We start from the raw sequence: 23,526 nt of genomic DNA on the forward strand, positions 1-23,526 counted from the left end.
ACAGTGTGAATGAGATGAGTAAGTGTGATACAATCTACTGTGTAGAGTATGTAAACTGGGTGAAGCTGTCGATAATACATGTGAAAGTGTGAATGAGATGAGTAAGTGTGATACAATCTACTGTGTAGAGTATGTAAACTGGGTGACGCTGTCGATAATACACGTGAAAGTGTGAATGAGATGAGTAAGTGTGATACAATCTACTGTGTAGAGTATGTAAACTGTGTAAAGCTGTGGCCTAGTGGTCTAGAGCACCTGTGAACAAGTTGGGGTTTAATTGCGAGAAAATGTCGCTGGTAATAGTAGGAAGGGCATCTACCATTAATTTTTTCTTCAACTAATCAACAACAACATAATTAGCATTATTTTTACCATCAAGGCTATTTTTACACTGAACGTTAGAGTCAGGTTGATCTCGGCTCTCCCATTTTTACATGTTAACACTGGCTATTGTATGTTAACACTAGTTATTACATGTTAACACTGGCTATTGTATGTTAACACTGGTTATTACATGTTAACACTGGTTATTATTGTCCGAGCTCAACATTTACTCACGGATTATACAATGTTTTTATGCCAGTTAATAAAATCCAATTTTTGAATAATGTAAAAACAAAACAAGTTTCTGCAATAATGATTCATAAAAACGATTTAGATCAAACACATTTTTATTAACTTTTGTAACAAGGATCAAGTTTAATTAAAAAACGATTTTATTGTTTGCAATTGCTGAGTTCAATGTCAAAACTAGTGAATACGGGTGGTTTGATGAAACTAAAGGACATGGCCATTCAGGTGGAGAGATGTCAAAACTAGTGAATACGGGTGGTTTGATGAAATTAAAGGACATGGCCGTTCAGGTGGAGAGATGTCAAAACTAGTGAATACGGGTGGTTTGATGAAATTAAAGGACATGGCCGTTCAGGTGGAGAGATGTCAAAACTAGTGAATACGGGTGGTTTGATGAAACTAAAGGACATGGCCGTTCAGGTGGAGAGATGTCAAAACTAGTGAATACGGGTGGTTTGATGAAACTAAAGGACATGGCCGTTCAGGTGGAGAGATGTCAAAACTAGTGAATACGGGTGGTTTGATGAAACTAAAGGACATGGCCGTTCAGGTGGAGAGATGTCAAAACTAGTGAATACGGGCGGTTTGATGAAACTAAAGGACATGGCCATTCAGGTGGAGAGATGTCAAAACTAGTGAATACGGGCGGTTTGATGAAACTAAAGGACATGGCCATTCAGGTGGATAGATGTCAAAACTAGTGAATACGGGCGGTTTGATGAAACTAAAGGACATGGCCGTTCAGGTGGAGAGATGTCAAAACTAGTGAATACGGGTGGTTTGATGAAACTAAAGGACATGGCCGTTCAGGTGGAGAGATGTCAAAACTAGTGAATACGGGCGGTTTGATTCAATGAAGAGCTAGCTAATTCTTTGCAGTCTCACAAACATGTATCCCACAGAACACGAGAAACGAGGTTCTCTATGAAATTTTTTGTGGCGTTATAGTACCAAATCCACTAAAAGTTATAAAACTGTTCTATGAAAGACGGAAACGGCTTGAAACCATCGTATGTTGATATGCAGCTTGCTATTATAGTAAAATCATTGATATGATTATAAGTCATATCTTGACATACAAAGGTCCCCAACATACAAGAAATTTGCAATGTGATGAATATTCTGCCCAAATTATTGCTTTGAGATACGAGACAACTGTGAGATACGAGACAACTGTGAGATACGAGCACATGAGATGGTTCTCAATGCAGCCGCTAAGTGGCTGAAAATGCTCATACATCGAGGTATAGCTGTGAGTCGATAGAAACCATAGAGTCATATGTATGTTTATGTAGCCAGTTTATAGAGACCATAGAGTCATATGTATGTAGCCAGTTTATAGAGACCATAGAGTCATATGTATGTGTATGTGGCCAGTTTATAGAGACCATAGAGTCATATGTATGTAGCCAGTTTATAGAGACCATAGAGTCATATGTATGTGTATGTAGCCAGTTTATAGAGACCATAGAGTCATATGTACAGTGTATGTGTATGTAGCCAGTTTAGAGAGACCATAGAGTCATATGTATGTGCATGTAGCCAGTTTATAAAGACCATAGAGTCATACGTATGTAGCCAGTTTATAGAGACCACAGAGTCCTATGTATGTGCATGTAGCCAGTTTATGGAAACCATAGAGTCATATGTATGTACATATAGCCAGTTTATATATAAAATAATTTTTTCAACACGTGTTGTATAAACTCTCATCAGATTACTTTAACAAGGTTATTAAGGTTATGATTTTCATGGATAGTTTACCTATGAAATTTAAAACTTCATACTGCATCTACATGAAAACTAACCTTTGCAATGTCAAACTGCAAAACATCTTTCATGTAAGTAGGTAAGCAGGTAAGAAGGGTGTAAAAGCCCCAGTTGTGGCAAAAATGTGCACATGATGTTGCCCATAGAACAGGACTCTTTGCCATCTCCAACCAGGGTGTGTTCTTTAACTAAAATATATACAGGTAGTAGATAACAGAGAAGCGAAGCAAGTTATTAAACACATCAGGGAATGATAAGATCTAATCAATTTAAAATAGCGTGGTTTGAGACTAATTAAAACAAAAAATATATTATATTATTGGCAGACCCTTGCTATATGAAAAGGTTTGCCTTGCGTGCTGAGGGCTCCATTTCATATAATCATATAGTCTAGCTACATCTCAGACGTCGTATAGTCTAGCTATGTCTCAGAAGTCATATAGTCTAGCAACATTGCAGACGTCGTATAGGCCAGCTACATCTCAGACGTCATATAGTTCAGCTACATCTCAGAAGCCATATAGTCTAGCTACATCTCAGACGTCATATAGTCTAGCTACATCTCAGAAGTCATATAGTCTAGCTCTGTTTCAGAAGTCATATAGTCTAGCTACATCTCAGAAGTCATATAGTCTAGCTACATCTCAGAAGTCATATAGTCTAGCTACATCTCAGACGTCATATAGTCTAGTTACATCTCAGAAATCATATAGTCTAGCTACATCTCAGAAGCCATATAGTTCAGCTACATCTCAGAAGTCATATAGTCTAGCTACATCTCAGAAGCCATATAGTCTAGCTACATCTCAGAAGTCATACAGTCTAGCTACATCTCAGAAGTCATATAGTCTAGCTACATCTCAGAAGTCATGTAGTCTAGCTACATCTCAGACGTCATATAGTCTAGCTACATCTCAGAAGTCATATAGTCTAGCTCTGTTTCAGAAGTCATATAGTCTAGCTACATCTCAGAAGTCATATAGTCTAGCTATGTCTCAGACGTCATACAGTCTAGCTATGTCTCAGAAGTCATATAGTCTAGCTACATCTCAGATGTCATATAGTCTAGCTACATCTCAGAAGTCATATAGTCTAGCTACATCTCAGAAGTCATATAGTCTAGCTACATCTCAGACGTCATATAGTCTAGCTACATCTCATAAGTCATATAGTCTAGCAACATCGCAGACATCATATAGTCTAGCTACATCTCAGAAGCCATATAGTCTAGCTACATCTCAGACATCATATAGTCTAGCTACATCTCAGACATATAGTTTAGCAATGGCACACTATTAGCGCAGTGTCTTTCAATGAAACATCTAAGAAACGTGTCGAGTTGCATAAATTTATTATACTTTTTTTAGCAAAATCTTGTTAGTGCTTCACTCGCTACGTTTCTCTTGAACTTTAGTGGTAGGTTTGTTGGGTGAAAGCAAATCTATAACATGCTACATAGGTGACAGATGGAGATGCAAGGCCAACTGGTTTGGTTTTGGTCAACTATTTTAGTGTTTTACAACAGAGATTACAATTTGGTGTTCTGCAATTAAGATCAGTCCTATAAGCCTATAACACAGACTACGTGTTAACGTGTTAACAGTACTCGAATAACAGTGTTTTCACAAAGCGCTGAAAGCAAGTGGGCATGTCCATAAATAATACTTAGACATTTAGAGTTATTTGATGTTACTACACACGCACATTTAGAGTTATTTGATGCCAACTACACATGCACATTTGCTCCCAGTATAAAATTTATTAAATTAATTGATGCAGTACTTTCTTGGCTTTTAGATAATATAAAATTTACTGCTTTCAAAATAGTAGTTGCGGAGTTATGGAGTGCAACACGCGTAAATGATGGGACATCACAAATGTCGCTTCATTTACGCAAGCTGCACTTCATAGCTCCGGAATACTATTTTGATAGCAGTAAATTTTTTATTATCTAAAAGCCAAGAAAATGCTGCATCAATTAGTTCAAAGAATTTTATAATGGAAGCATATTTGCATGTGTAGTTGGCATCAAATAACTCTAAATGTCCCATCATTATTTATGGACACGTCCAGCTGATTGCAAAGCTGGATGGAGAATGGAGACAGATCGGAGTGATTTTTAATAAACATGACACCTACATGTACATTCAGCCTTATAATAAACATGACACCTACATGTACATTCAGCCCTATAATAAACATGACACCTACATGTACATTTAGCCTTATAATAAACATGACACCTACATGTACATTCAGCCCTATAATAAACTCAGAGAGCTCAAACCTTGATGAGAAACATGCTGTTCTGAATTACAAGCACTGCAAATATATATTGACTATCATAGAAGACAGATCCAATTGATCTGCATAGATAAATGTTGAAAGGTATGAGACCCTACGTAGTATACATTTACTACCTTCCGTACCAGAGAGTTAGATAAGGCAGCTTACAGTAATCGGCTCTGCTGATGAAACTGTGGCTATTTCAAAATTGATGTACTCCCTTTCTTCAGGGTCTATGAATTTCAGGCTGTCTGGAGTATTGGATGTAAGTAGCATCCAAACTACGAACCAGACAATGGCTATAGCACCTGTAATATAATTCCAAACATTCATAGAGTTTGGCTCTGGTTAATCAAGTTGACATGGGTTAGGAGTAATGAAATGTGACATGAGTTCAGCAGAAACTCCATGGAGCAACCACACCTTATTACCGGAAAATCTCTATTTGAATACCACCTCTATTTTAATGCCACCTCTATTTTAATGCCACCTCTATTTTAATGCCACCTCTATTTTAATGCCACCTCTATTTTAATGCCACCTCTATTTTAATGCAACCTCTATTTTAATGCAACCTCTATTTGAATGCAACCTAATGCCACTATAGGAGAAGTGTTGAAAAATACAGAGCAGATGCGTTAAAATAAAAAAATTTTGGTATCTTGTGTGTAGTAGACTGACTTAATATATATATTAAATATATATCATAGATAATATATATATTATAATATATATATTTTAGTATAATATATATATTATATATACAACACTTGTTTAATATCTATATACAATATAAGATGTATAAGATAATATATACATGTATATATATACATGTATAATATATACATATATATTATACATATACAGACAGTACTGTTTCAGCTCAATAGCCGAAACAGTACTGTCTGTAGCATGCGTATATATACATGTATATATATATACATGTATATATATATACATGTATATATATATATATATATATAGACAAGTGGATGCTGCACAGTTTAGACATTTTATCTGAAGAGTGTGATACTTATTGTACCACATGAAACTATTAGTAATAAAATGTTTAACTTATACATATTTTATATATATACCTATATATATTTATACCTATATATATATATATATATATACATATATATGTATTATCTCGCAGTCTTATGCAAGATACCATAAAATTTCTATTTAAACACTTTTGCGATGTATTTTTCAACTCTAGATCTATATATATAGAAATATATATATATATATATAGAACTCAAAATTTGTCTGTATGTACTTGTGTAGTTTGTTATGTCCAGTTATAGCTGTTAAACATTGGAATGAAGAATACATATCGAAAAAGATTTGATCTCGGAACCTCCCATTCCCCAGATGATATGCTAGCTACGCGAGATTGATGGTTCATTGGGCGATATACGTCGCTATATTGGTGAAAATACACTATCGCTCTCTATTAAGGCGCAACACCATTCTATTTATTAGAAAAACCCATAGATAAGCTTACTAACATTAGCCATTGGCAATGTGCCAGACTAATGGCGAGTGGCATTGTTTATAACCTGAGTTTATAAATGTGGCATGGCTATCACTGTTTATAAGCTTATTTTGAACCCCGTGCAACACAGGGTATTCCGCTAGTGTATATATGGATCTATGTAGAAGTGTGTATATATATTATATAAAATCTTGAAGTGTGTGTGTGCGCGCCTGTGTGTCCAGCTATAGCTATCGAAATAAGGAATCCGTATGTAAGAAGATTTGATCTCGAAACCTCCTGTTCTCAGACAATATGCTAAACCATTGATCTACGAGATATTGATGGATTCATTGGCCGATATATGTCGCTATGTGAGTAAAAATAATCATACCGCTCTGCGCTATGGCACAATGCCATTTTATGCTTGCTCTCACGGTTACTATTAGAAAGTTTAGCGATAGGGATACTAGCTTACTCACATTAGCCGTTGGCGATGTGTCAAGCTAATGGCAAGTGGCAGACAGCTACATTATCTGTCACTGTTTATAAGCTGATTTTTAATACCCATGCAACACCATACATTCCGCTAATATATATGTGAGCGTTAAATTTCCTCATCGGCTAGGGGCCACAAAGGTGTAGTAGATATCCATCGCACTCCACACTGCTTCAACTATCCTTGAAATTCGCCTGACACAAACTGAGGACCATTGTTTGAATGAAGCAACTTCGGACACCCATAGAGTGAAAACACATTTTCCAAAAAACCAACTTTCTCCGTCTTAATATTTTTCAAAAAAAACAATAAAACATTCTCTTAAAATAATTGACTAGAACAGAACGACCATCCGTTAGATATATATCCCAATAAATCAATGTCACAAAACTTTTAAAGACCATTAGGCATTTGGGTGGGAGTGATTGGTATAGGTGGATCACTATTGCTAATTAACTGACAGAAAACATACTGTTAACAAAACAATCAGCCTCCTTATTAACACCGAGCCACCAGACTTTCAAACGCAAACATCGTGTTGTCTTCATAATTCCTTGGTGCCCTTCATGAGCTAAAGAAAGAACTCTGTGTCACAATGATGCTGGAACAAAAATACGGTCGCCGCATAGAATTACACCTTCACAACTACTCAACTCATTGCGAACAGGCTTTATTGCAAAAGAAAATTGCTGCCAATTACCAGTTGGAAATGCTGAATTGATAGTCTTGAACTTCTCACAAGTCAAAGCCGCATCACACATTTCCTTCCAAGACAGAGCACAAGGCATAGCAATCTTCACAACTGCCCTGATGTACGAATCATCGGTGACAGGCCCAAAGACATCCCTGGATACACTCAAACGATACATGGCATCAGCAATATTCTCGGAGCCTCACCGGTAGACAAGATTGGAGTCAAATGCCAAACCCCATCGTTCAAACTGAGGGGTCGGTCTGGAACTTGGGTTACCGAAAATAGCTAATAAAGGTTTATGATCAGTAACCAACTGAAAACTGCTCCCAAACAAGTAAATTTTAAAATACTCACAAGCCCAAATCAAAACAAGCGCCTCACACGCAGTCTGAAAATAATTGGATTTAACATCTGTCAAATGTTGATGAACACATGCCAAAGCACAAAAGACTCCCTGTTGAAATTGTCTATAACACCCCACCAAGACCAGTAGGACTTGCATCTATGATCACAGTGGTGGGTGCATTCCTGTCATAGTATGCTAAGGTTTCATACGAGGTCATCAGATCTTTGACAGCTACTAAGGCATCCTTGTGTACCTGCGACCATTCAAAACGAACAAAGTTCTTGGTCAGTGGCCACAAAGAAGAAGCAACAACAGCAAGATTGGGAACATATCAACCAATAAACTGCACAAGTCCTAAAAAAAACTTTTAATTCGGCTACATTTTGGAGATGTCTAACTGACAAAATTGAAACGATCTTACCCGGGTCAGGTGAGACACCATCACTCGAAATGATATGACCTAAAAACTTAATCGAGGAAACACCAAATGCACATTTAGAGTTTAAAGTGAAACTACACTCAGATAAGCGACTCATTACCTTCAACAATCTGCTTTGGTGCTCAGCACTATTTTGACTAAAAACAATGATATCATGAGCTAGATTTAAAACTCCTTCAAGCCCATTTATAACTCTCTGAAAGATGCACTAAATGATCTCAGGAGCAGCAGATACTCCCATCCTTAACCGCTTCATTCTGAACAAACCGACATATGTGATAGAGTAGTGATGTCCCGAGAAGCAAGATCCAATTCACACTGACCAAAATCCTGTTTGAAATCCAGTTTAAAAAAAACACGTAGGACCCATTGAGCTCTACTAGTATTTCTTGCATGGTTGGCACAGGATAGCGTTCCCTAATAATTGCAGTGTTAGCTCGACTCATATCAACTCACAGACGAATCTAGTCCCTTTCTTTAGGCACCACAACCAAAGGACTTACCCAAGTGGAACCTACACCCTGAACCTGCTCAATGATATACTCTTCAAGTAACTTTTGTAAGGCCTTTTTAACTTTTGACCGGTAACTAAAAGGTAGACGTCTGACTGGCTGAGCAACTGGTTCACAGTCCGGATTAATATGTAACTTTACCTGTACGTTTTTCAATTTATCCACACCAGAAAAACACTCAGGGTACATGTTATTCACAAAACTTTCCAAACTGGCTTCATTACTCGATTTACTAACATTAGTCAAACAAAATAGCCTTAGTGTATTAGCAGTGGAAGCACTCGACAAACTGCATGCAATGCCATCCTTGTCGATGATTTTGCATTTTGAATGCACTTAAACTGTACAGGATATGCAGATGGTTACGATTACGTTTGTTGACAGAAAAATAGACAATTGTAATGGCATCTTTATATGGATATAAGATGACTTCCAATAAAAAATAACATAGTCGTCATACATAAAAAGCAAACATAACTCAATGGACACAACAGCGGACTTGCTGCTAAAATTGGACATATTTACAATAATAATTGCTCCATAGCAGCTGAATACTATCAGAAGTTGATGACCATGTTTTACATAATCACAATCATCTCAGCTTGTAGTGCATGGATCTTCATAATTTTTGTCACTGCTCATCTTAACAAATGTGTCTTCAATCTAAACTTATAGTTTGCCAAGATGGGTTGATTTTTCATTCTTTTAGTAGCTTGTAGTTTTTTTAACCGTTTACTGATTCAAAGCAATTTTGTTATACTGCTCATAAAAAATATCTATGCTTGAACATAGCTACATTATTTTAATATAGAAACATGGCCTGAAATGTCTTCATGAATAAAAAAATCAAATTGCAAGAAAATTAATAAAAAATGTGATACATGCAATATTTCAATGACACTGAGTGTATAACATGCAAGCAGCCAAGTGATTAATTAAGCCTGGATGTGCACAAGAGAGTCATTTATTTGGACCTGAAAAGGTTAATACTATTTGCAGTTTCTCTTGATATAAAGAGCTGTAATAATATCAATTATGACATTCAATAAAAGAATCACCAGTTGTAGATACAGAGTTAGTGGCAGTAACAATCAATGGATGTGATTGTAATGAGGAAAATCCGAAGCTGATCTAAAGGGAGGCTGAGACAAAGTAAAATCTGTACACTGAGCCACAATGTGATGTTTCAGCTACAATTAACTATCTCTCCCTCACATAGCCGTTAAAGCCAGTGCTTCTTTCACGTTGTTTGTGCTTCCCCCTCCCTTATATAGCCTGTGTGTTTTGCGTATAGGAAGGCACAGAACATGAAATTGCCAAGCAAATATTATGCAAGTAAAAGGCTGTAGCTTTAACACCACAGATTAAATAATGTTGTGGAATCAATGAAGGACATTCGTCCTTCATCATGCATCTAATCCTTACTGTGTAGGAACAGTAAGCAAGTTAGAAGAGAGGCTGTGTAGCTACAGTATGTCAGAACGGCAGAGATGGGTGAGTTGTGGACTAACAGTTGCAAAGTTGGCAGTTCAAAGGCATTCATCTATATTCCTTACTAGCTGTACTACCCAGCGTTGCCCAGGTAATAAAAAGGTCTTTGGACAGAAAATTTATTTTTCTTTAACATACCGTATACAATATTTACCATTCTAACTTTTAAACTTCATATCATGAGAAAATATTTTTAAGCAGTTCAAATGAATTAAGAGGAAAAATAAAACAGCTGTAATAGTTTTCAAGCTTTTTTCAAACAACTACAACTTTTAAATGTCATATCATGAAAGAAGAGTTTTGTTGAAATAAATTAGGAAGAAGAATATAACTGTAAATGTGTTTAAATGTAAAATAATTAGCAAGTAATGGCTAAATATAGTCTGTTTAGCTCTTATTACAAATGAAAAATTATTTGGTATACGATTATTTGATTTTAATTCATTTCAGTGTTAGCATCATAAGTTGAAAATATCGTATAGACGTATAGAGTGGTATAGAAACCCATAGAAATTATCTAATGCAATCACTGCCTGTTAAAAATCGTCATCATTAAAAATAGTAATCAAACAATGTGTTAACTTAAGTAACTATAGTTACCTGCAATAATTTGGTGCATTTTGTAGGAAAGATCTGCAAAAGTGCAACGTTACATAGTTCTTCATGCAGAGTTCTTACCTTCAAGACAGACGTGTAACATAAACGCTAAATCTAACTTATATGAATTTAGCTTAATAAAACCATACTTGAAAGAAGTTTTTCATGCATTTTAGTAAACTTTTAACTGAGGTTTTATTCCTGTTTTTCATCTGTTTGCGAACGGTTTTACAACAACGGATGATGCTGAACTGAGATAAAATCGCCAAATTTTAAATTCGAGAAAAATTAATCTTAATACCAATTCGCAGAAAACAAAATAGCTCTAGTACAGCGAAGACGGAAAAAGCTTCGTGTTTCATAGAGTTAATAGAGTTTTAATTATCATGTCATTTAGCGTGGAAATACCTATAAATTATTGCGCTATTATCAGAATTAAAAAACATAGTGTGGCTGGGAAAATGTCTTCGGAGCAGCGGAAATAAATTAGGAGATCAAATAAATGTAGATGTAAAATAAATAGCAAGTGTGTAAACTACGAAACAGATGATTTGGTAGTGGTACAATTAATACAAACTGAGAAAACCCAATAAAAATCGTTATTTCATGGAAATCAGTACAACTGCCAAATTTTAATTTCGAGAGAATCTATTGTTGATATCATTTTGTTGAAAACAAATAAGCCTAATACGGCGAGGACGAAAAAGCATCGCGTTTCATAGAGCTAAAAGAGTTCATAGAGTTTAAATTAACACGTCATTTTGGGTGTAAAACGGAAAAAGAAGTATACATTAGGTAGTAAGAGCAATCAATAGAAAGAGCTTCCGTGGTCTCGGGATTAAAGCGCTGGATTATCTAACTGCGTTCGCAATCTTTGAGAGTTCAAGTCTAGCCAAATGTTTGATTTTAATTCAGGAATTATAATAGCTATAGCTGGACATACCGAATACAGATGACAGGAAATAGACGAAAAACTTGCGACAAATATATATACAGATTGCAAAGGTGACTGCTTCCATATATCCAGCCTATTATGCAAACTTAGAGGGATTTTACTCATCAAGGTAAATCGTTTAAGTGCTCCAAGTAAACTGCTAGCGTTACAGGTGAGCGCTGCAGGTGAGCGCTGCAGGTGAGCGCTGCAGGTGAGCGCTGCAGGTGAGCGCTGCAGGTGAGCGCTACAGGTGAGCGCTGCAGGTGAGCGCTACAGGTGAGCGCTACAGGTGAGCGCTGCAGGTGAACGCTACAGGTGAGCGCTGCAGGTTTGCAACTTTAATTGGGATGTTATTATCGGTGCAATGCAAACTTAATGCACGACGACTCACGTCAAATGACAGACGCAATCTATCTTGATAGTTAAGAATGACATTAAACTTCACTAACCAGTAATCTTAATACACTATAATGTCTTTGATAAAGTGTAAGTAGATCTTGGCTGGTGAAACCAAACCAGCAATGATGGAGAGCCGAAAGGTAGCATAAATAATTTGTAAAACTCACCAAAGATATAGAAGACATAAGGCCACCCAAGTTGAGCAGTGATGAGACCAGATAAAGGTAATCCTATGACAGTACCCATCTGAGCTCCAGAGAAAGATATCATTGCTAACTTGCTTCTCTCCATGGGTGGTGCCCAGACCGCCCACATTCCTTGTATAGCAGGAAAGGTAACACCCTGTAAATGAGCCTCAGCGGTATACATAACTAAATCCTCAAATACAACAATAATTAAACATTAATTTAATAATATTACAATCTTTCATGATTAGAAACCAGTTTTTGTTAAAAATAATTTATAAGATCATTCCTGAGCTAAAACAAAACAATCTATCATGGTCTATTTTAGTCTATACCTAAAACTAGCCAGTCTATCATAGTATATTATAGTCTATACCTAAAACTAGCCGGTCTATCATGGTCTATTTTAGTCTATACCTAAAACCAACCAGTCTATCATGGTCTATTTTAGTCTATACCTAAAACCAACCAGTCTATCATGGTCTATTTTAGTCTGTACCTAAAACTAGCCAGTCTATCATGGTCTATTTTAGTCTGTACCTAAAACTAGCCAGTCTATCACAGTATATTATAGTCTATACCTAAAACTAGCCGGTCTATCATAGTATATTATAGTCTATACCTAAAACTAGCCAGTCTATCATAGTATATTATAGTCTATATCTAAAACTAGCCAGTCTATCATAGTATATTATAGTCTATATCTAAAACACATAGTCTATATCTATATATATTTATATAAACCTGCCAGTTTAAAGAAAAAGAATCTGTTCAAAGCTAATAACGATCATAAAGTCAGTTGAGTCAAAGAATATTTTTCAATGTTAAATTTAATACGTGTTCCTTCATCACCTCTGGAAGCATGTCTAAATCATCAAATACAACCAAAATTTAACATACAACTAATGTTCTTTCTGGTGAGTCTTTGGACTGTCATTATTAATAAAACAAGAAATCAAAAATGCAGACACTTATTGGCATGATTCGTCTTTGGCAATAAAAAAAAAATTACTTCAAAAAGAATTTCAGACAAACCAGTCTATCTAATAAAGGCATTTTATTCAAGAACTGTAAATAATCCGTTCTCTCCCATCCATAAAACACTAGAGGTAGCACAGAAAATTGCTCAATGTTTACCTTGACACAACTGCACTAGTTGAATGAGCTTGCAACTCTTTAAATATATTACTAAGGCATGGCAAATTTGTCGAGTGTCGTTGAAGTAATAGAAATAATCAAATGAACGCAAAAATATAACAAGAATTGAAAAGCAAAGAAGAAGCAATGCTGACTGATAGCAATGCTGACTGATAGCAATGCTGACTGATAGCAATGCTGACTGATAGCAATGCTGACTGATAGCAATGCTGACTGATAGCAATGCTGACTGATAGCAATGCTGACTGATAGCAATGCTGACTGATAGCAATGCTGACTGATAGCAATGCTGACTGATAGCAATGCTGACTGATAGCAATGCTGCCAATAAAGCTGCAAACCACCATAGGAATAAACAACTAAAACCTTTATTCACAACATTCAAGCAAAATGTTTATGAAAATCATTGTCATTAATGAATTGAAACAAGCTTTTTATAAATAAAACGTTATTATCTAATATAGAGTCAACGATATCCATTGCACTGCTTTATGGCTTCATACTATAACAAGAGTGCTATACATCAAGTTATTGAGAGCATTTAAAAAAGTGTGATTTACTTCAGGGACTTGAGCAAGGTATGCTACGAAGAGAGTACCACACTTTAGTCACTTAAACCATAACTGTCACGAACAACTTTTATTGTATTTTCTAGGTAAATCAGACACGCTGATTCCGATTTTGTACTCAAAATAAAGATTAGTCCACTAACCTTCAAAGTCATTTAGGCTTTTTTAAAGCGTTTCAATATCCGTTTCGAAAACAACACAATCGGCATTACAAGCTCCGCCCATAAATATGTGACGAAACCTAGCTTTTTCAGAAACGGAAGTTAGGAAAGTTTAGTCCGATTTAAAATAATAGAGATGGGTGTCTTAAAACCCATTATTATCTAAATCCAGCCTGTAAAATAATTTCAGTTTTTATGAAAGGGATATAAACTATTTAAAATTGCTCGCAGCTTGCTACATGACGTTTAAATGGGCTGGACGCCGAGAAAAATGAGCTCAAAAAGCGCGGTTTTATCACGAGCTAGCGTTGTTATCGCGCTTTTTAAATATGCAATGCTAAATAGCTTATCTACCTTTTAGAAAAGACTGATATTATTTTTAAAGCTGGATTCAGATATTAATAGATTTTAAAACACCCATCTCTATTATTCTAAATCGGTCTAAACATCTCTACGTAACTTCTGTTCCTAAAAAGCTAGGTTACGTCAAGTATTTATGGGCGGAGCTTGTTATGCCGATCGTGTTGTTTTCGAGACCGATATTAAAACGCTATAAAAAATCCTTTATTACTCTGAAAGTTAGTGGCCTAATCTTTATTTTGATTACAAAATCGGAATCAGCATGTCTGATTTACCTAGTAAATACGATAAAAGTTGTTCGTGGCAGTTATGGTTTAAGCTATGGGTCTCCCAATACAGGAGGATGCTATACTTTAAAGAATTAAGGTATAGGTACTCTATAATACTTGAAAGACTTAGCTATGGTTCTCATATTACAACAAATGTGCTATACCTTAAAAACTTAAAGGTTGACTCGCAAAAAAATTCACATTACAGTTATTTGGTATCAAAAGATTGACCATGTCTTACTCTGCTGTGTTGTAGGTGCAAAATATGTGGAAATGTGATTACAAGCTCTTAAAGCTCAAAAATGAACAGTTAATCGCAGCCATCACGAAACTGCCGTAGATTGAAATCAGTTTATTTCTCTGACTTAGTCATTACATTTGTTTATTGTTATGTCACATGATGTTCTCATGTAAATTGAAAGGTCAATAAAAGGCTCAATATAAAACTTCTCGTAGCACTAGCTTATGACAAACACTTCGGGTTTTACCAAAGAGCCCTTACCAAATATAGACGCCCGCTAGTTTACAGTTTTGTTTCGGCTTGGTCTAAGTCGTAAGTCTAATCGTCTAGTCATAATCTGATCCTGTGACCCATAATTCCTGTCAAACAGCGCGAATAATTTCTGCAACATTTTTCGACTATCACAGGTGACCAACAGGCTCGTCATGTTTGTCAGAGGATGATATGCACTCCTTCGAGCTAGATTAAAATATTAAACAAACTTTTACGGTAGGTTTTGAGATATCAGCGCTCAAAATGACAGCATTACAATGATGATAAAATAGACGCCTAAGAACAATAGACATGGTTTTATTGAATGCGTGAAGTATATTTGTGAAAGTATTTCGACAAATGAGGTTACGTGAAAGTGTGAACAGAAGCCATCTTGTACGAGGGGTGATCATAAAGTTCCCGGAATCGTTTTCGTAGTCAAATATAAGACCATGTGCAGTTGTTTTGATTGTTCCATGTTGCTAAGCAACACAGGATTTCCCCATAGCCAAAGTTTTATGCTTTAGAGCACCCACAATAAAGTTATAGTAGGCAATGTCAAGGTCATTTTTTATCGTTTGTCGGATTTTTCCAAAACGAATGAAGTAGAAGAGCAACGCGTTTGTGTAAAATTTTGTGTAAAACTTGGAAAGTCCGGTGCTGAGACGCTCCAAATGTTACGGACAGCTTATGGAGACTCTGCCCTTAAGAAAACAGCCTGTTATAAATGGCACAAAAGATTTAGAGAGGGAAGAACAAGTATTAAAGATGATGACCGCATGGGCAGACCGGCAACTTCAAAGACCACAACTGTCACAGACCTTGTGAGGCAGCAGGTGATGGGAGATAGGCGATTGACTATACGGGAAATATCAGCAGAAAGTGGGCTTTCTTATGGTGCATGCCATCTTATTCTCACTGAAGATTTAGGCATGAGAAAAATCTCTGCAAAGATGGTACCCACACTGCTCACTGACAACCAAAAAGAAAAACGAGTTAGCTGTTGTATCGAATTAAAAGATGCTTTAGCACAAGATCCTGACTTTATTTCAAAAGTTGTGACTGGGGATGAAAGTTGGGTCTATGGATATGACCCAGAGACCAAATCACAAAGTTCTCAATAGAAATTCCCTGGCTCTCTTAGGCCTAAGAAAGCTAGAATGTCTAGCTCAAATGTAAAAACGCTGCTGATAACATTTTTCGACATCAGAGGTGTGGCACACTCTGAATTTCTGCCACATGGTCAAACTGTGAATCAGCATGTGTACAGAGACATTCTGATAAGACTTAGAGACAGTATCAAAAGGAAACGTCGAGATTTGTGGCTCTCAGGTGACTGGTACCTACACCATGACAATGCTCCAGCTCACACCTCATTGATGGTACGTCAGTATTTGGCAAAAAATAAGGCGACTGTGCTTAACCATCCCCATTATTCACCTGATTCAGCACCATGTGACTTCTACCTATTCCCCAAAATCAAATTGACAATAAAAATGTGAAAGATTTGACGACATACCAACTATTCAAGAAAATGCGACGATACAACTCCGAAGCCTCACGGAAAGTGATTTCCAGCATTGCATGGATCAGTGGAAATACAGATGGGACAAGTGCATAGCAAGCTCAGGCGATTACTTTGAAGGGGACAGTTTAAATTAGGTAATTACGATTAACGGTTTTTGTGACTGAGACAATTCCTGGAACTTTACGATCGCCCCTCGTACAACTACGTCTCATTTGAGCCGTTATGGAAAGAGATTCTAATCTCCAATCGCGAATAACTGTTCGTTCTTGAGCTTTTAAGAGCTTGTTATCACATTTCCACATATTTTGCACCTACAACACAGCAGAGTAAGATATAGTGAATATTTTTATACCAAATAACTGTAATGTGAATTTTGTTGCAAGTCAACCTTTAACTTGTTTTTAGAGACTTGAGTCACGAGTTCCAAATGCAATGAATTGATTATGTTTAACACAATGTCATAGTCCCTTGTAAAACAGGTTTACATATCTTTTATGTAAGTATAAGAAGCGGCAAGGTAAATTCACTAAAAATTCATTTACAAAAACTCATAAAATGACTTGTTAATTTGATGCACAAAATGTACTACTAAGTCCGTAGTCATATGGAATATATTAAGCTTTTAGTGCATAGGAGCTACAAGACCATGATAATAACAGGATGACTACACACCCTCTCAGTTATATGACAACTATCTTAAGCTTTCTCAAATAAATACTGATATCTGAACAAAAACCAAGTAATCACCTCTCCCAGACCTTCCAGAATCCTTGTAATCACCAGTGTTGGTACACTTTTAGCAGTAAGTGGAGTTATCAGAGTGAGCACAGCTGTGCATAGTATACCAAATCCAAACAAGTTTTTTCCTCCATATCTAAAAGAGTTCAGTATGTATATCTGCTCAATCATACCAGCTTAGGTGAAGAGATACAGCATAAGCAAGATGGCCGCACTCACTTGCCAGCTAGCCAGCCACCAGGAATCTGTGTTATTAAATATCCATAGAAGAAAGAGCCGAGGATCAGACCCTGAGTTGGTTTATCCCAATCAAAAGTTTCAGCTCCATGTTTGGATGTCTGAGAATAATAAAGTATTGATATATTAGATTTCATGATAAGAAATACATACCGTTTAACATAGAGTAAAGAAGAGATCTGAAGTGGCTAATACAAGCTCAACTTTCCCAAAAGAGCAAACAACTTCTCAACTGCTTCTGATTTACATATACTGTACAACTATATATATACATGTAATTCAGTTGATGCATCCTGCCCCTCCTAACGCGGCATGGCATTGGTTGTTGCACTCACCGTAGTAGTCATATACTGGCAGAAATTGAGCAATAGGTGAAAACCTGGGACCTCATGCTCACCAGAAGAGATCCTACTAACTGCGCTATCTTTCCTAACTCTATTATTAATGGAGTCATAGCCATGCATCTGTTCGAGACCATGGTTAGAGGTTGTAAAGAGACATTGCATCGTATGGGATTGAAACTCACAACACTTAGCTTGATAGACTGATATTCTCAACTCTAGTGCCGGTTGATCATCTTCGATTGCCTTGCGTTTTACAATAATCGCGCAGATACATTGGAATAACAAAGATTTTGATATGCTATTCGTCGAGATTTCTCCCATAATGCCTAAAAGAGATACGATGCTAGCTGTCTCTTAGCTCAGCATTATTCGTTTTAAAGTTCATTTTAGTGAAAACGAAACCGAAAACAGGTAATAAATATTAAGACGAGGACAAAATTAAAGCTTAGTTTAGTAAAATAAATACTAAAACTTAGCTCCAAGGGTGTTTAGTAAGCTAAATTTGTTTAAAGCAAATTTAAAGTTTATGCTATATTTCTGTCTCGAAAATAAGAGATCCATACAGTACGTACTGTACACAGTAATGCTACATTTTATTGCAAATTATAACCACTAAATACACTTAAGTCACTGTAGGTAACTATAGTTACTATGGTTAATATACAATTTTGTGATTGATTTTTAATATGCAGTATGTATATGAAAATTTGAAGATTTCTACCGGGAATGCTTGCATTAAATAATTACTATGGGTTTTTATAATCCTCTATATGTCATTTTCGCCTTACGATGCCAACACTGGAACAAATTAATGTAGTACGGCGGGTGTCCACTGTACTTCAAACAATGCAGTACAGCCGAGGCTTCTCTGAGCGCAGCAAAATTGTCAATATAGCCATGGAAATGGGTTCTTGAGGGTGTCCAGACGTCAAACGCCTCTCAGAGAAAACTGGTGAAATAACTGAAGCATGAAATCTTGCAACCAAATGGCGTCAGCCATGTTGACTTTGGCTGAACCAAAGTCAGCTGAATCAAAACCAAATGAGATTGAATAACATATTACAGTAACGTATTGTAAAGGTTTGTGCGACCTTCACTTTCCTCCACTAGTACAAGACTCGTGCATGAGTACAATACATATATTTCTAATTAGTTCATCAAGGTGTACAAGAAAGAATCAAGTAACAGGCAATGAACAGGCCGAGAACAGCTCTGCTCTTCTACACAAATGTTCGAGCTTATATAGCTAGTAAGCTCCGCCTCCATTCTACTTGGCTGGACCCGGCATGGCTCTGGCTTGGCTGAACTCCGACCTCATTAATACGCCTGACTGAACACAGCTTGGCTCAGCTTAACTCAGCCCTATGCTCAGCTCCCAGTGGACCACATTCCACAACAGTATTACAGTTCGGTGCGCCATAAAAATGGTCATGTGTTATAACCATGTGCACAATTATTCCCAAGTGTATTGAGGCGGTGGAATAGTGTGAATGAAAGTGTGCTTGGCTAAGAAATCGAATACCTGGATTCAATTGTGGTACAATCTTATTTCCTAACTATCTTAGTGTGACTTAGGACAGATGGACACGATGTAAAGGAATTTGCCAGCCTTTACTTGGCACAGTCTAGACTATTACATACAGAAAAGAAAATAGGTAAGGGTTTCATTCACTTTTATTTCGGAAAGAAAATCCCTTAGTCGAAGAGCTTACGACTATATCTCTACCCAACTGAGCGAGCGCTCTCCTTTATATACAATAAATTCACCAGTTCCGGATAATGGAACCAAGTAAGGAAAACTGTATAATAATAAACATAAATGGAGTCGCTAATAGATTACAACAACGATACATAATAGCGATTTTAAGTTATTAACAATATAATAAAACAGGAGCAAACACAACATGCGAGATATAGACATAATAGAAATATTTACAAGACTTGAAAAGTCATGGCCCGGCGTCCACCACAACGGCTTTTATTATAATAGTAAAGTTTAGTAAATGAAATAATTGCTTTTTTTGTTCATAAACGATTCATTCAATTATGATTTGCAATGTAACAAATAGAACCATACAACTGTAAGACAGCAAACAGTGGAGCAAGGTAAACTTTCAAAGTTTGATTCTGACTCGTGTGGCCACACGAAATCCAAACTTTGGAGGATGTACATGTATGTACTCTGGAAGCTTCAGCTCAGTTGCCAACCTTTTTAGAATCTTTGGTTAGATTAAAACAAGCTTGACTAACAATAGGTGCAAGAAATGTGCAATTAAGAACTATGGTAGTTAAAGCAAATTGAAATAATTTGTGTTTCAAATAAGAAAGTTTAAGCTACCAGCATTAGTTGGTACTAAACACTTGTTAATATTTGTTGCAAGGTAATCAGCAGTCATGAGTTAAGAATAAAACGAGCTCCTACCGGACTAGATGTGTCGTTACCAACTACAGGGCACTCCAGGCTGGTGTAATTATCCTCTTCTTGAGTGTCAACCATAGCCACTAAGGCTACGCTCAGGTTCACTCTTAACATGTAAACATTCAAAAATCCAAAGAACGCCAACCATGCAAGCTGATACCTTGAGCGCATCCATTGGCAACCTATCACTGAAACAAAAAGGTTAAATCAATAATTAAACTTTATGATAATGACATTACCATTATAATAAAAGCTACAACTCTAAATGTGAATGAAGCAAATTGCGTAGCCCACTGTTGACTGGTACAATTGTAAAATATTCAGAGCGCGTTATTAAATAACCCAAACCAAATATACCATACCTGCCATGTCGAACGTATTTTAGTTAACCTTCATATTTGGAAGTGCAATCATCAGCGTATTTAAACCTACAACGATACAAACACACTATGTTTAAAAAATCAATAGCAATCATATTTTATAATAAGAATGTGAGCGTATGTTCAGTATCTAAGGCGTATCAAAGACCGATTACCATCCATAAAGATCACTTGAAATTCATTCATTTCTATATAAAATCAGTAGCCTATGCATAACGATTAACATACCTGCCAACTCTCAGACATTGAGCGTGAGACCAATGATATACAGCCCCCATATGGGGGGCTGTATATCATTGGTGAGACTCACGCAATCACCCCAAAGAAAAAATGAAATTGCGTGAGATTTTTGCCCCAACTTCCACAATTTTATATATATTATCAATGATAGATCAATTGCCCCAAAACCAAATCTCAAGCATTGCCCCACTTTTGGGTCGGTAGGCCTGACGATAAAGTATATAAAATATTATTTCTAAATTTACTACCACAGCGTCTTTTAAATCAAAAGGACGCCATATCTAATCCTTTATTTGATGCCATCTGTAACGCTAGGTTAAACATTTTATTAAAACTATATATTAGAAATGTGGTATAAGATCATCAATATTTTGTCAGTCGTACTCTGCAACGATAACCAAACCAATAATATTAATTAGAGAACAATAGGAAAACAGTTTGTACACTAAAAAAACTGTCTCGTTTATCTCGTCACCTAAAATACAACCAAACCGTCAAGAAAAAGTCTAATTATTTGTTCATGCTAGGATCACTTATTATCTTATAGTATTCGATAAGCATGAAGCCCTATGCGACCTTGATCCCATAAGTGTCGTCATGACACGCCCCGCACTAGTGTCAATGGGTATCCAGAGATTACGCCTACAAGACATTGCGCCTACGAGAGGTTACGCCTACAAGTGATTTTGCCTACAGGAGATCTCGTCTGCAAGCTGAGAGATTATGCCTCGATCTAGGTACATGTATTAGGCCTACTGGAACTCTATGATGCGCGTATAAATTAATGAATGGCATGATGAATGTATGTTTTGGGTGTGTGTGGATTTATTGTTTATGTAAATAAAATAATAAAGTATCTTTAGATCAGATCCTGTTATCCCTTTTACACAAAAATTGCATCAATATGTAAAGTACAATACAGCTAGAAAGTATTTATATATCCACGAACTGTACTACCCGGTGTCTATGTGTGTACATGCATGCGAACGTGCACATGCACGTTTGCACACACACGCCGGATGTGCGTGTGTACACACCCACACACACACTAAATAAGCCTTGAACTTATTTATATGCAGTAATTGAACCTTCCGAAAAATATTTCTTAACATGGGCATCATAACGCGTGGGCGTAGGTGTGTGGTGGGTATGTGAGTGTGTGTGCGCGTGCATGTGTGTGTGTGCGTGCGTGCGTGCGTGTGTGTGTTACACATAAGGTTATTGTTCCACCAGAAGCTATCCATCAAAACTTTGAATACGACGATACTGGCACCTCTCGATACTGGTACAGATGTAAAAATGAGATATCGGACTATCTTTGTCTGACAGAACGGAGAGAGAATGTCGAGGGTCTTCCTATAATTGTCCTCGTGAGAAGAATTACCCTTGACCCCAGTTATAGTAATTGAACCCTACGAAAAATATTTCTTAATAAGGGCATCGTAACGCGTGGGCGCAGTGCTAAAATAATTAGCGCCTGCCTTCGATATGTGGTAAATGATAACGACATAGATCATTGTCTCCGCAAGTTCAAATCCTTCAGATTGCTGATTTTTTATTCCAAGATTTTAATAGCTATAGCTGCAACCACACACAAACCTTGAGAAATACATGTATATGTATATAAGTATGTATATAAGTCTGTATACAATATATGTACTAGCTGTGCTACTTGGCGTTGACCGGGTATCAAAAGTTTGCTTATGAACAATGAAAGGTAATGAGAGTGGCCTGCCACTTGCTCTCAGCCTGGCACATTGCCAATGGATAATTTGAGTAAGCTTACTAATAAGAGCTACCCTTATGACATTAAGCCATCATTTTGCGTCGTGACCGAGCCTATTTGCGCCAATATAGTGACATATATATTGCCTAGCGAATCTATCAAACTCGTGTGGTTTAGTTAGTAAGGTGTCCGAGTGGTGAACGGGAGGTACTGAGATCAAATCTACTGCTTTACAGATTCTTTATTCCAAGATTTTAATAGCTATAGCTGAAACGACATACATACGACCAACTTTGAGAGATATATGTACGTATGTAGTATACAGCATATATAGTAGATATATGTATATATGTTTACACATGCACGCATACACGCACTTTTAACTAAGAAATAAAACACACATATCAATAATGCCAAAAAATTATTAAATTGCATTACATGCACTTGTAATGATGAGGAATCAGAGCAATGTTCCCATTTTTTATGGTCATCAAACAAAATATCGTATATAAACTTTCCTTGAATAGATTGTTAGAGATCATGGTAATTTTAACAGCTGTTCATTTCCGACAAAGCAAAAATTGTTTTCTGAAATTAAAACCAAATTTTTGCTAAATCAGTAAAAAGTAAAATAAAAAAAATTGGCGCATGAATATTTGAAGTTGCTAATTAGGCTATGGGCCGAGCAGGAAAAAGAGC

General features: G+C 36.5%; 1 protein-coding gene across 1 annotated transcript in view; it reads right to left on the reverse strand.

Moving 5' to 3' along the window:
* The window catches only part of LOC137392067 (sialin-like), a 29,211-nt gene extending 8,098 nt beyond the window's left edge, over window positions 1–21,113 (reverse strand). Inside the window, exons 1-7 of the mRNA XM_068078683.1 lie at window positions 20,844–21,113; window positions 20,485–20,669; window positions 17,701–17,819; window positions 17,491–17,617; window positions 12,188–12,362; window positions 4,798–4,937; window positions 2,382–2,531 (exon numbers count right to left, since the gene is read on the reverse strand). Coding sequence (XP_067934784.1) covers window positions 2,382–2,531; window positions 4,798–4,937; window positions 12,188–12,362; window positions 17,491–17,617; window positions 17,701–17,819; window positions 20,485–20,669; window positions 20,844–20,850 — 903 coding nt within the window. The 5' untranslated portion in view covers window positions 20,851–21,113. The remainder of the gene's footprint in view (window positions 1–2,381; window positions 2,532–4,797; window positions 4,938–12,187; window positions 12,363–17,490; window positions 17,618–17,700; window positions 17,820–20,484; window positions 20,670–20,843) is intronic.
* Between the last annotated feature and the right edge of the window lie 2,413 nt (window positions 21,114–23,526).

This window comes from Watersipora subatra, chromosome 3, assembly GCF_963576615.1.
Source record: "Watersipora subatra chromosome 3, tzWatSuba1.1, whole genome shotgun sequence".
In the NCBI taxonomy this organism is placed as follows: Eukaryota; Metazoa; Bryozoa; class Gymnolaemata; order Cheilostomatida; family Watersiporidae; genus Watersipora; species Watersipora subatra.